General features: G+C 44.9%; 1 protein-coding gene across 4 annotated transcripts in view; it reads left to right on the top strand.

Annotated features, from left to right (window-relative positions):
• Znf236 (zinc finger protein 236) overlaps positions 1-13,533 on the top strand; it is an 85,723-nt gene that overhangs the window by 13,414 nt on the left and 58,776 nt on the right. For all 4 annotated transcript variants that reach the window (XM_074069612.1, XM_074069615.1, XM_074069614.1 and 1 more), the window contains exons 4-7: positions 4,932-5,110; positions 7,549-7,673; positions 9,331-9,503; positions 11,382-11,525. In XM_074069612.1, the coding sequence (XP_073925713.1) occupies positions 4,932-5,110; positions 7,549-7,673; positions 9,331-9,503; positions 11,382-11,525 (621 nt within the window). The remainder of the gene's footprint in view (positions 1-4,931; positions 5,111-7,548; positions 7,674-9,330; positions 9,504-11,381; positions 11,526-13,533) is intronic.

Here is a 13,533-nt window from a genome sequence, read left to right as displayed (position 1 = left end):
AAGTAACTGTTGGCAAGTCTTCTGGCTCGGCTCCTGGATCCCCTGACTCACAGGCACCTGGGGGAGGAGAAGAAATTCATGATGCCTGAGCAGTGTCGGGCCCTGACAGCTCTCGGACAGAGTCTTGAGACTTGGTAGTCTTGGGAGCAGTGGCTCTAAGGACCATACAGCGACCTTGTTGGGTGAGGGGCTTAGTTTGAAATGTAGGCGGCTTCTCCTTCCCTACTTACTGCTGATTATTACTGGGAAATTCAAAGTGTGAAAAGTAGAAAATAAAAGTCACTTCTAATTCTGAGAGAATTACTGATCACTCTTTGGTATTACTTCCTAAGAAAAAACAAACAGTGTTTAAATTGCATGTATAAAATTTAGGACCTAAAAATTGGGTTCATACCTTGTACATAGCTTTGCATCCTGGTTTTGTTTTTGCAGCACTAGAGTCTGAACTCGGGATCTCATGCTTGCTAGGCATGTGCTCTTATTGCTTGAGCTACTCTGCCAGCCCTGTATCCTGTTTTTATAGGTCCTTTTTTGTTTTTTTCAGACAGGATCTTGCTCTGTAGCCCAGGCTGGTCTTGAACTAAGCCTCCCAAGTGCTGGGATTATAGGCATGTGCCACCATACCTGGCCTTAAGTGCTTTTAATTCTTATTTAAAAATAATAATTATTTTTATATTTTAAAATATTATTATATAAGTAATGAATGTTTGTTTTGGAAAAAATTAAAAACAAAAGTAACTGAAAGCATCCGTAGTGAATTATTACTCATGAAAGACATGAACTGATGCTGATCAAAGCCACACAGTCCTGGATAAACAGGAGGACTAGGTTCTAAAGATCTATCGCACGTTTTGGGGACTACAGCTGAGAGCAATGCTGTGTGTCTTTGAAAATTGGTGGAGAGTAGGTTTTAAGGTCTCCTTACCACACAAACAGGTATGTGAGGTAGTCCATATGTTAAATACCTTGACTGAGCCAGTCCACAGTGCATACGGATATCGAAGCACCATGTTGTTATTTATCAGTAAAAACTTCATTAAAAATGTGGAAGCACCCTAGTCAGAGCATGTGGAGGGAGGGCACACGTGCTTTTTCAGGCTTTTTCTGTACCTGCTTTCCCAGACAGTCTCTGGATTTATGCTGCTGTTCAGATGTTCTATAAGTCCTTTCCCCCAGTATATGGTAAATATATCCTTCATCCTCTCACTTACTAAATCATGAGTGCTTCTCCAGATCAATATTTTAAAGTAACTCAAGTCTTTGGCATCTGGACGTGCATCAACTAGCAGGAGCAGCTTAGAGCTCTCAAGCCCTGTGTCCCCTTGGGCCTGGCTGCTCACTGACTCTGGCAGTAAGTAGGCTGTCATCTTTGGCTCTGCACAGCGTCTTCCCTTCTGTAGTCTCAGAATCCCCCAGCTTCTGCCCCTACTGCCACTGCCGTCACCTGCTCAGCCCGCTCTTCCTGTGGTAAAATCACAGGTAGGACTAAATGTTGTAACACCAGGAGGTAGCACAGGAGGTGTCTCCTTGCTGACCCAAAAAGTGAGCCAAACAGCTTGGTTATAAAGCCAGGAGGGGTTGTGGCATGTGTGTGGCACCAGTGTAGGACTGTAATTTGCTCAAATTGCAGCCTAGCTTCCCTTTCAACAGTCCCCAGCTTGCATAAGGACCAGTCACAGACATCGAATTGCCCCAGTTACCAAGGAAAGTGCCCCCTCTGGCCTGAGTGAGAACAACTGCAGGACGAGGACAGGGTTGCCTCGAGTTCACTGAGACTTGGCTGGCCTGGAGAGAAGTCTTCCAAAGCTGGTGCAGGTTGTCTGGAGCAATCCTGCCTAGAGAAGGCCTCCTGAAGCAGAAGCTGTGGCCAGCAGCCCAGGCTAACATGTTCCTTGCAGCTGGAAGGTGTCTGTGTCAAAGCAGTTGGTTGCCATAATGATAGTCCAGCCGGTTACCAAAAGGGCTGCTCTGCTGACAGCCCTGCACCCAAGACAGCTGAGCACACTGAAGAGGTCTGACAGCTGTCAGTCAAAAGGGATCAGCTGGCCAGCCCCCCAACAGCTTAGCTTATTTGAAGTAAAAGTAAACATTAAAGGAGGCTTACCATAAAGACTCTCACTAACATCGACACGCTTAACCTTAGCATTGCTGCGTTCTTACAATGCTTAAGAAAGCCCAGCTCAAACCCCAGTCCCACCAAAACCAAAACAAAACACAACGTGTGCTTGGTCTGCATTGAAATACATCTTACTATATGTACTTGTAAACTGTAAGTGAGTTTTAGTTTAGGGTGTTCTGTCTTGAGTTTTGTACTTTTAGGACACTAAACGTATTTTTCCAGAGTGTTCGATTGAGATTAATAGTCTTAATTCCTAGTGGTCAGTGCTGTACCAAAATAAGTCTTAAAACAGGGAGGTAAGAAAAACCATTGCAGTTTCTAAGCCACTTGGGAATACTTCATAAAAAGTCACCACAGTTACTAAAAATCACATTATTTATGCAGTTAAATCACTGTCCTTAAGCAGTGGTACAAGGTGTTTGGAGAACAGCAGATGTGCACACAATCCGCGTACACGCACGTTTGCATGCAGTAGGCTGTTGTGGACAGCGATGTGAAGCTTAGGCCCTGTGAGTGCTGAGGGGAGAGTGATTTTCCATGCATGGTTAGGGAATCTGGTGTGTTGAGTGGCTACCTGAGAGTCCAGGGCAGGTAAGGGCAGCCCAGTGTGTTGGGGCGTGGGAAAATTGGTAGAGGTGTGTTCCTCTCCTAGGGGCCCTGGGGCCGGCAGCAGAGCAGCCTGTACACCTTGCCCACTCTGGCTTGTCAGACACGTCTCATCTCTGATGGCGGGAGGCCTGTTACTATGCCTGTACCCTTGACTGGCTGCTCAGCTTCCTCACACTTACCCGGGATGGTGTTTCTGAGAGGAGCCCTGATGTCACATTCAAGTGGAGAATGCTTTGAGGCAAAAGGGCAGCTAGCCTGCGGTCACTATGCCGGAGGTGTTGCTCTCCTTGCCTGAGACTCCCTCACGACTTGCCAAGATGTGGAGTGCTAGGAGGAGGGTCCCAGCTCCTGTTGGCTGGCATGGTAAAAAGCAGAGGGACAGAAATGGCATTTCTTAGCTTTGCCCCAAGGGTGCTCTGCCCTGCTCTTCCGTCTGAGAAAGTTGTGCACAAACCAGCATCGCACCCACACAGTTCCAGCACATGTCTGAGTAATGCTGATGTAGAGCTTCTGAGTTACGTTATCTGATCACGTGATAAAAAAGCGAGTGACAGGAGGATGGGTAGAAGCCAGAGCATCGAGGGATAGGTGGGGAAGGGAAGATATGTAGCTGTGAGGCAGGGGAAGTGCTGAGGTAGCTGTTAGTGAAAGATAAGAGCGGAGTTCTGCCAAGCCCATGTGGGGACAGGGCATAGTTTTTATAGAGATGACCCAATGGCGATGGAAACTTTTTTCTTGTTAGTGTCTTGGATCTTCACTGTTGTCACCAAGTTACCAACAATCTGCTAGTCCATTATTTCCTTAAATTATTGTATACCAATACTAATTTAAAGTCACTTAATCTGCAGTTGTTAATAAATTGCTCAGACTGTTCCTGTACATCTGTCTTTGCAGTAGCATAGAACCACTTAATGCCTGGTTTTAGTGAGGTTTGCATACGTTTGTAAGACTGATGTTCACAGTAATTAGAAAAAGATTCTGATGGCAGGACGTGGTGATGTGTTTTGTTATTTGGAAGTGACAACTTCTGCTAATTGCCAGCTTCACCTTTTTCCTGTTTGGACAGTTGCTTTAGAGGATTATTGAAGTAAGTAATTGCATATGGACAAGCAAATGGAACGGGAGTTGAAACTTGTCCTGAGTCAGCAATTGCACTGACAGGCAAGCCTGCTTTGTACATCAGTGCACCTCCCTTTGTGAGGACTCCTCGAGGGTCCTGGTGTCATCCCTGCTGTGGAGGTCCAGGGTGGGCACACCTAGGTTCATGCAGCCTTCCCCGGCAGCCCTGGGGTAAAACTAGGCCAAGCTCTCCACGTGTAGGCCAGCACCATCTAATTAGAATGGGGTTTGAGCAACTTTGTCTTCAGTAGTCATGTTAAAACACAAAAACAAAGAGCAAACCCCCACCAAAGAGGTGAGATCACCTTTTTAAAGGACAACCAAATGTGGCCAAGTCAAGATGTCGGGACTCATGAGCTGTTTGACAGTCTTCAGTCTTTGGTATGGGCATCGAGTCTGAGGCCCTGTGTGTTGCACTCTCACATGCCATGCGTGGCTGCTGGACATTCTGATCTGCTTGACCTGTAACACAAGCTACACTTAAAAATGTACTGGCCATACTGTGTGTCAGGTGCTCTGGAGTCCTGCCTTCAGTTCTCCTGACCCTTGTGGTGTTGAAGTCATTCTTCTTTCCTGAAGTTTCCATAGAACAGATGGATCAATTGCTGAGTACCCAGTAGCCACTTTTTCTTTTCTTTTTTTTTTTTTTTTTGGTGGTACTGGAGCTTGAACTCAGGGCCTTCACCTTGAACTATTCCACCAGCCCCCTTTTTTTGTGAAGGGTTTTTTTTTTTTTTGAGATAGGGTCTCACAAACTGTTTGCCTGGGCTGGCTTCGAACCTGGATCCTCCTGCTCTCTGCCTCCTGAGTAGCTAGGATTATAGGCCTGTGCCACTGGTGCCCGGCTCCAGTAGCTACTTTGACACAGAATTTGCTTTGTTTTAAAATTGTGTCATTCTCTCATACTGTACCCAGTCCTGTACCCAACACAACAATGATTTTCATGCATTCACATTTGGGCCCAGTGATGTACATTTTTGGGAAGTGAAGGTGGTGTCTTTTCAGGGGGTGGTGTTATCTGTACACTGACCATTCACAATGCTAGTTCTCTTAAGGAGTAGTGGCTTGAATGTTCCTTTTCCAGAACCTCATCTGCTCTGAGTGTGGGGATGAGTTTACGCTGCAGAGCCAGCTGGCCATACACATGGAGGAGCACCGACAGGAGCTGGCCGGCACCCGTGTTCACACCTGCAAGGCCTGCAAGGAGGAGTTTGAGACTTCGCCAGAGCTGAAGGAGCACATGAAGACTCACTACAAAGTTAGGTATGGGCTGTCCTTCGAGCTTGCTAAAAACTGTAGGATATGGAAAATTGTCATGCTTTGCTAAGATCAGTTGAAGTATTTGCTGCTTTGGAAAGGAGACAGCAAATTTGAGCACACAGCCCATTTGGTTTGGTGTTAGACCATTGTTCCTAACATGCTTAAGTTCAGGTTTACAAGAGGATGGGTCAGTGCACAGGTTAGTGGAGGTGCCAGGCCATATTGCAGAGGTGTCAGCCAGTGTTACGGAGTGAAAGCACACAGCAGCTTTTACACGATTTGTCTGTCCTGTGTGGCTGGCACTGATCTTAACCTTGTTTGATCATTACAACAACTATTCAGGAAGCATGCTTTTTTGGTGGGACTGAGGTTTGGACTCAGGACTTTGTATTTGCAAAGCAGGCGCTCTTCCACTTGAGCCACACCTCCAGTCCATTTTGCTCTGGTTGTCTTTGGAGATGGAGGGGAGGTCTCACAAACTATTTGTCCAGGCTGGTCTCTAACCGCCTCCCAAGTAGCTAGGATTACAGGCGTGAACTGCCGGCTCCTGGCTCGCAGCGTGCTCTTCCATCCTCATTTTGCAGATGAGAAACCCTTGGTTAGAGACCAAGTAACGCTAAGAGGTTTCGGAGTTAATGAGTTAAACCTTGGCTTAAAAGTCTGGATTTAGAACTCAGAATCTTAACTAATTTTAACTGAGCCTGTGTTTGGATGCATGCATATGTTTACTTCTGGTCAAGCTTAACATTTATTGAGATTTATATTCCTGCTTGCATATTTTGCTGATGTTTTCATGTTTAAATAAAGTGAAGTTCGTCCTGACCCTTGTGCTTAAGCTAATGGTGGTGACTAGTTGTCACACTCACTAAACAGGTTTCTCTAACAGACTGTAAAAGGTAGGATCAAGGACTGTTTTTGCAGTTTAGCTTGCCACTGTTGTAGGTCCTGATGGTTAGAAGTCCATCCACCTACTTGATAAAATTTACGGAAGGTGTGAGCCCTGCAGTGTGTGCTTTTCCTTCTCCACGTGTGGACTGAGCATAGGGCTCGCCACCTCTTGTCCTTCCCTTTCATTTTGCCTATTGCTGATGGATGTGGTACCACCTACTCCTTTGTTGCCATGGCTTTCATATCAAAATATCACACATGTTCTCTATACACCATAGGTTTGAATTTTAATGAGATTTTAGAACTGTCATTTTTATGTTTCTTGGAAGGTTTTGGAGATGACTGGAAATGTTTAGGTGGTCACCGCCCTCATAGACCTGGCTTCTAGGTCTTCCCACATTGAGAGCTGAAGCAAACAAATGAGGATGCATCCTCAGGGAATGGTCATTTGGAGGGAGCAAGTGATTGGGGAGTCAGGTAAAGATTGAGGGGGATGAGGCAGATTTTTCATGTGCCTTCCTGAGGAGACTTCAGGGAGAGAAGGGGTACACTGAAGCAAGGGCCAGCCAGGCTTGAGAGTAGGCACCTGAGTCCCAGCAGGGGAAGAGTCAGAAAGGAAACCATTATGCCAGGTATGGTGGTAGTCTTAGTACTAAGGAGGCTGAAGGCAGGAGGATTGCAAGTTCTAGGCCAGCCTGAACTAGATAGTGAGATCCCATCTCAAAAAAAAAGAAAAAAGAAAAAGTGGAAAGAGGCTAGAGTGATGAGCACCCCCTGTGGGGGAGAGTGCGAAGGAGGCAGGGACCAGGGCTGTGGGCACAGAGGCTGTCCTGGGACTCTTGCCTTGCGGTGGGCTGTGTGGAGGGTTTGCACAAAAAGGAATGGACTGACCAGACTTGAAGAGGCTAATGTGGCTGTTCTGTCATGGGAGGCAGCAGGGGATCCCTGGGGGCTGTTGCAGTGGTGCTATGGGAGGTGGCTGGTAGCTGGGAGACAAGAATGTATTGAGGTGTTCAGAGAATAGCCAGCCACTTCAGGAGATGGCCCTGAGGAATCTGCTGACCCTGCTGTAAACCTCCTACATGAAGGAAGCAGGTAGGGATGAGGCAGGCTTCTGCCTGGATGTGTCCCATTGGAGCTGCTGGCCGGCCTGGAGTGAGACTAAGTAGACAGTTGGCTGTCTAGACGCGATGGCTGTGGAGGTAGACATCCCCAGATGCTGTGTAAAGCAAGGAGAGTGTGCGGAGCATGGAGTAGTGTTGACATAGCACTTGGACCTGCACAGGTCTCTTGAGTTTGGATTGACAGGTGACGGTCTAGAAGAGACCAAGTTTCCACCCCAGTCTCTGTGTTGTGATCTGGAGAAAGCAAGTGTCTCTTCTTACCAGAAATAGAAGAAATGATTTTTGTGATACTGAGGACTACGCGTGTGTGTGTAGGATACACACAAATGTAAGATTGATTTACTGGTGACCAGTCAGCTAAACTTTCACTTTGAGACTGTACTGTAAGAGACATGACTTAATGAGTGCTTTCTCCCCGGATCTCACTAGGGTGTCAGGTACAAGGTCTTACAATCGGAACATCGACAGAAGTGGGTTCACATACTCCTGTCCACACTGCGGAAAGACGTTTCAGAAGCCCAGTCAGCTAACTCGGCACATAAGGATTCATACAGGTGAGAAAACGTTGCCTTTTGTGTGGTTTACGATGTGGCTTGAAGGACAGAAAATGTGCCCTCGTGCTGGGTCAGCTGACCCTGGCTTTTCCAGTTTGCTGTGTAATCTTGGTGAAATTACTGAACCTTTCTGTGATTTCATTTTCTCACTTGAAAAGTGGGAATATTTTGTATTTTTATCGTTGTCCTAAATTAAAAATGGAAAAATACACATAGTGTTCACAGAAAACTGCCTCATTTATAGTGGGATCTCAGTTGTGGGGAGTGCCCTTTTCAGATGTCATTTTCGATAGGTTTGATATCTGCTCCTTTTGGATTTTTTTCTGCATATCCATAAATACACATGTTCTGAGTACCCTCACATACCCAGAGCTACATGAGCATGCCATGTTACACATCTTCGTGTATTTTGGGATTCACCTCATGTATTATTCCTGGGGTTGACTTTGTGAACATATGTCATTCTGGCTGGCCTCTGAGCCAGCATGGAATCCTGGGAAATATGGCTTGCCCCAGCCCCAGCAGACTCACACTAGCTGGCAGCTTTGAACACTGGGCAGGCTGATCCTGGAGGGAGGTGGCAGCTGCTGTTGTTTGCTTAACCCTGTTCAAAGAAGCAGGGATGTTACTGTCTAACCTAACTACTGTTAAGGAGTAAACTTTAAGGACTAGACAGTCAGCCAGCTTGCGGTTAGGTTTCAGCCTTCTAACCTGATTGCTGTCTCTCTCTGCTTATTGTTTCATTCGCAAATGAGTACTTACTGATTGAATGCTAATGTGTGTGAGGCATTGATGCAGGTATTGAAGTTAGAGTCATGCACAGAACAGTTGAAACCTCTCTGTCTTGGAGCATTGTATTATAGTGAGGAAAGATGGCTACTGAATAAACTGTGAAAAGTCACTGACGGTGGGACAGAGAAGATGAAGCAGAGAAGGCAGGGGTGTGGGGGGCGATTACAGGATGGACACAGGACATTCTGACATCGGCTAGGATTGATTGGAAAGTCATTCCTGAGCAGGCGGTCTTGCACCAGGGCTGGAAGAACAGGAGAAGCGAGCCTTGTGGTCCTCTGGGAGGTCGGTCCAGGCAGAGGTCTCCAAGGCCCAGAGGTAGAGCTGCCTGCTGTGCTGGGGGAGCAGTGGGAGATGAGATGGAGAGCAGGGGTATGCGAGGTGCTAGGGGACAAGCTGAGGGCTATTGGGAGGCCTTGGAGGGTCTTGAGCAGAAACGACCTTCTCTGAGCTTGATTGGGAAGAGCCTCTCCCTTCTGTGGGCTGAGAGCAGCACAGGCGGGTGGGTGGAAGTGGGGCTGTTGGTGAGAGTTGTTAGGATGCGGCTGTGCTCAGGTCTCATGGTAATGGTGGACAGGGAGCAGGGCCTCGCTGGGGGTTTCGAAGGTGGAACCAGTGGGTTTGCTGGTATATGAAGTGGGCTGAGAGAAACCACAGTGGCTGGACTCCAGAAGGTCGGCACTGGCAGGGAGGCTGCCCTGGGGCTTGGTTGAGAGATGGCTTGCAGCAGGTTAACGTTGAGATTTTGAGTAGACGGTTTTATATCTGAGTGTAGAATTGCCAGGAGATGTTCTAGCTGGAGGCCTAGGTTTGGATTACTTTCAGAGTTTTCTTTTTCCTCCTAAGATGCTCATTTTCTCTCTAGGTGAAAGACCCTTCAAATGCAGTGAATGTGGAAAAGCTTTTAACCAGAAGGGGGCGCTGCAGACCCACATGATTAAGCACACAGGCGAAAAGCCCCACGCCTGTGCCTTTTGTCCTGCTGCCTTCTCCCAGAAAGGGAACCTCCAGTCCCATGTTCAGAGAGTCCATTCGGAGGTGAGCGTACGTCTCCTGGTGTGTGGTGGATATCTCTCCAGTTAATGGCAGGCCTGAGAGGTTGAGTTTGTACAGAGTAACCTGTGTTAGCAAAAAAAAAAAAAAAAAAAAAAAAAAATTATACACCACAACACACATGTACACACACACACACACACACGGGAGCGCTTTTGGTTTATTACATATGGAAGAAATATGAAATACTGTTTCTTACTTTGAATAGATACATCAAATAATTATAATGCTTTTGTTAGCTGTGATCCATTAACCAGAGTAATATATCTCATCCTATCACAAACTTGAAATACAGACACTGTCAAGTGTAAGAAGTTGAAAGACAAGAAGATTTTGAGAAAAACAAGCACTGTTATCACTGTTGACACCTCTGAACTCACTGTGGGCCTGGGCCCCCAGGGCCCTGGGCTCGGGCCTTGCTGCATGCTGCAGCCCAGAAAATGTCAGCGTTCGTCTCTCGGTGGGTCATACTGATAACCTGGATCCTCTGGAAATATGTTCTTGTTCTTACTCATTACTACGACTTGGCATCTTAAGTATGGCCTCATTTTGGAATACAAAGTGTTGAAGCATGGATCAGGTCATTCTGTGAAACCATTTTGTATAGTGAAAAGCAAGTGTGTGTACCATGTGTCTTTTAAAATTTTCCGTGGAGTTAAACCTTGAATATCACTTTGGTGACCTGGGAGTTAATAAAACTTAATAAAAGCTAGATGTGGTGTTACATGCTTGTAATGCCAGCACTTGGGAGGCTGAATCATGATTTCAAGCCCAGTAGCTCAGGCTACTTAACGAAACAAAGGTAGAGCTTGTTTTTGATCTTAGAAAAGCAGGATAAAATCTCAAATGAAGAAAAGCAATCTAAAGTGAAAAACTACATATTCACATAGTTTTATGAACAGATTCAGAATTCTATCCACAGCAAGTTCTTTTTAAAAACCCTTATCTAAGACACAGAGACGGCAAGAAGGGCCTATACACACTGATAAGGGCTGAGTTTGTGAAGTGCACGTGTGGAATTGTCTCTGAGAACAGGTAATGGTGCAGGAACACCCGTGATGTTTTGTAGCAAGGATGGCCCTGTGAAGCATTGGTCAGGGCCCGGCATCTGGAGGACCTGCAGCATACTCTGCCATCGATATCCTGGGACTTTGCCAGGTTGGATGGCTCTAGAAAGGGCCTCTAGAGATTGGTTTGTAAAATACCGCCCAATTCTGTGAGGCATCCAGAACCCTCAGTGTGGTTCTTAATGAGGCGCTAGAAATAGAAGGGAAGTCTTACTGTAGTTCAGAGAGGACTGGTGAGTTCTCAAGTCAACCTTCATAATTGTGTTGTAGCTAATGCTGGGTGTGAATGAAAGTGAGAGGAGGTTTGCGTGCCTCTGCCGACTGGTGTCCTTATGTATGTTTCTGTTCTCTACAGTTTAGCCATTAGTCATTGATAAGGGGCACTGAAACTGGTGATAAAGAATTGCCTCACTGTATGACCATCCTTCCTAACCTGCGTGCTAGAACCCAACATTTATTTTTCAGAGCAGTGATTGCATGTGTCTAGTCTTCATTGTCGAAGCCATTGCAGAAGCTGAGGACGTATGTCAGACATAGTTTTTATTAAATTCCAATAACTGAAAAGTGTGTCTCTTCATTCCCGAGGCACTTCTCACTTACAGAATGACTGAAGTTTCACTTAAGTTCATGCTCGTAATATGGACTAATGAGCTGGGTCGTTGTTTCTAGATCTATCTAATTTAAAGGAGAAAAGTCATTCCATTTTGAATGGAATGGTACATTATGATTGGCTGTAGTTTAAGTGTTTATCTAATAATTCAGGGTAAGAACTACTGTTTTCTGTTTACTCTGTCAGGTTAAGAGCGGGCCTACCTATAACTGCACAGAATGCAGCTGTGTGTTTAAGAGCTTAGGCAGCTTGAACACCCACATCAGCAAGATGCACATGGGGGGGCCCCCGGGTGCTACAAGCTCTGCAGAGACTGCACACGTCCTAACGGTAAGTTAGGATTTGCTTTATAGAAGGGCGTCTTTACTGTGGTCTGTGTTCTTAAATATAACTTTAAAAATTGAATATTCAGTACCAAAAAAGTGCTATGAAAGGAAGTTTCCTGTGTGGTGATAAGGTGCTGTTGTTTTTGATTGGTGAAAGAAAGTCAGTCTTTTCAAACTGTAGGATATAGTCAATGATCGTGATTTGTGGACTATCATCTGAACATATAAAAATAAGACAAAATCTCATCATTAATTCATGGAATTGTAACTCCTACAGACATCGTTACTGATGATTGTGGAATATTCTCTGTAATTCAAGAATCTACTTTGTAGGTAATAATTCCTTTTTCATGTGACAGCATTTATTTTTCCCAAGTCTTTTGACTTTCAGGATACTAAATTCTATTTCCCGGTGCATGCATTCAGAAATTGTGTGACTAAGCACACACATGCACACACACAGACCTGTGACTCCGTGAAACATAGGCTCACACAGAAGAATAGCCACACAGAGATGCACACACACTCACTTTTCCTAGGATTTTATAGATGAGCCTTAATAACTTCTACACTACCCTCTCTTTTTTGGGGAAGGGGGGGCAGTACTGGGGTTTGAACTCAAGACCTCCTTATACTTGCTGGGTGGGTACTGTACCACTCGAGCCACTCTATCCCTTATGCCACCCTCTCAGTTGATAATAAATGACAAGATCTAATCCTAGAATGCAGTGTCATGAGAGTAGCAGAGCCTCACTCAGTACAACAGTTCCCGCAGTGTCAGTGGACGCCTGTGATCGTTAGTGAGTGCCAGTTTGTATTACAGCTGCTGTCCACTATGCAAGACAGACCTGACCATTCCGGATTTCTAAACACGAGGCTCATTCTCAGCTTCCTGTTTCCTTTTCTCACAGTTTTGCACTTTGGGATGATTCCTCACTTTATTTTTTTCACAGTAAGGGGATTGAACTCAGAGCTTTGCGCTTGCAAGGCAGGTGCTCTACCACTTGAGCCACACCCCAACCCCTCAGTTTATTCTTGATAAGGAAGAATGTTGTAAAACTGAAAATAATGGAGTATAATAACCAAGTTGGGCTTAATTGTTTAGAAAGTAATTATTTCTGTGTGTAATCAACCAGATATTGCAGCTTTCATCATGTTTACTTGGCAATATGCAAAACACAAAAGGTAGGTGTAGCGAGTAACCTGCGGTAATAATATAATGCAGGCCATTTTTAAAGTTTACATTCTCGGAAAGTTCCTCAACATTATAAAAGCTATATATGACAAACCTACAGCCAGCATTATACTTAACGGAGAAAAATTAAAACCATTCCCTCTAAAATCAGGAACCAGACAAGGATGCCCACTATCTCCACTCCTATTCAACATAGTACTGGAATTCCTAGCCAGAGCAATTAGGCAGGAAGAAGGAATAAAAGGAATACAAATAGGTAAAGAAACTGTCAAAATATCCCTATTTGCAGACGACATGATCCTATACCTTAAAGACCCAAAAAACTCTACTCAGAAGCTTCTAGACATCATCAATAGCTACAGCAAGGTAGCAGGATATAAAATCAACATAGAAAAATCATTAGCATTTCTATACACTAACAATGAGCAAATGGAAAAAGAATGTATGAAAACAATTCCATTTACCATAGCCTCAAAAAAAATCAAATACCTAGGTGTAAACCTAACAAAAATGTGAAAGACCTCTACAAGGAAAACTATACACTTCTGAAGAAAGAGATTGAGGAAGATTATAGAAAGTGGAGAGATCTCCCATGCTCATGGATTGGTAGAATCAACATAGTAAAAATGTCGATACTCCCCAAAGTAATCTACATGTTTAATGCAATTCCCATCAAAATTCCAATGACATTCATTAAAGAGATTGAAAAGTCTACTGTTAAATTTATATGGAAACACAAGAGGCCACGAATAGCCAAGGCAATACTCAGTCAAAAGAACAATGCAGGAGGTATCACAATACCTGACTTCAAACTATA

The sequence above is a fragment of the Castor canadensis genome, chromosome 4, assembly GCF_047511655.1.
Source record: "Castor canadensis chromosome 4, mCasCan1.hap1v2, whole genome shotgun sequence".
Lineage (NCBI taxonomy): Eukaryota > Metazoa > Chordata > Mammalia > Rodentia > Castoridae > Castor > Castor canadensis.
The sequence above is the reverse complement of the archived record's forward strand: the minus strand, read 5'-3'. Positions and strand labels throughout refer to the sequence as shown.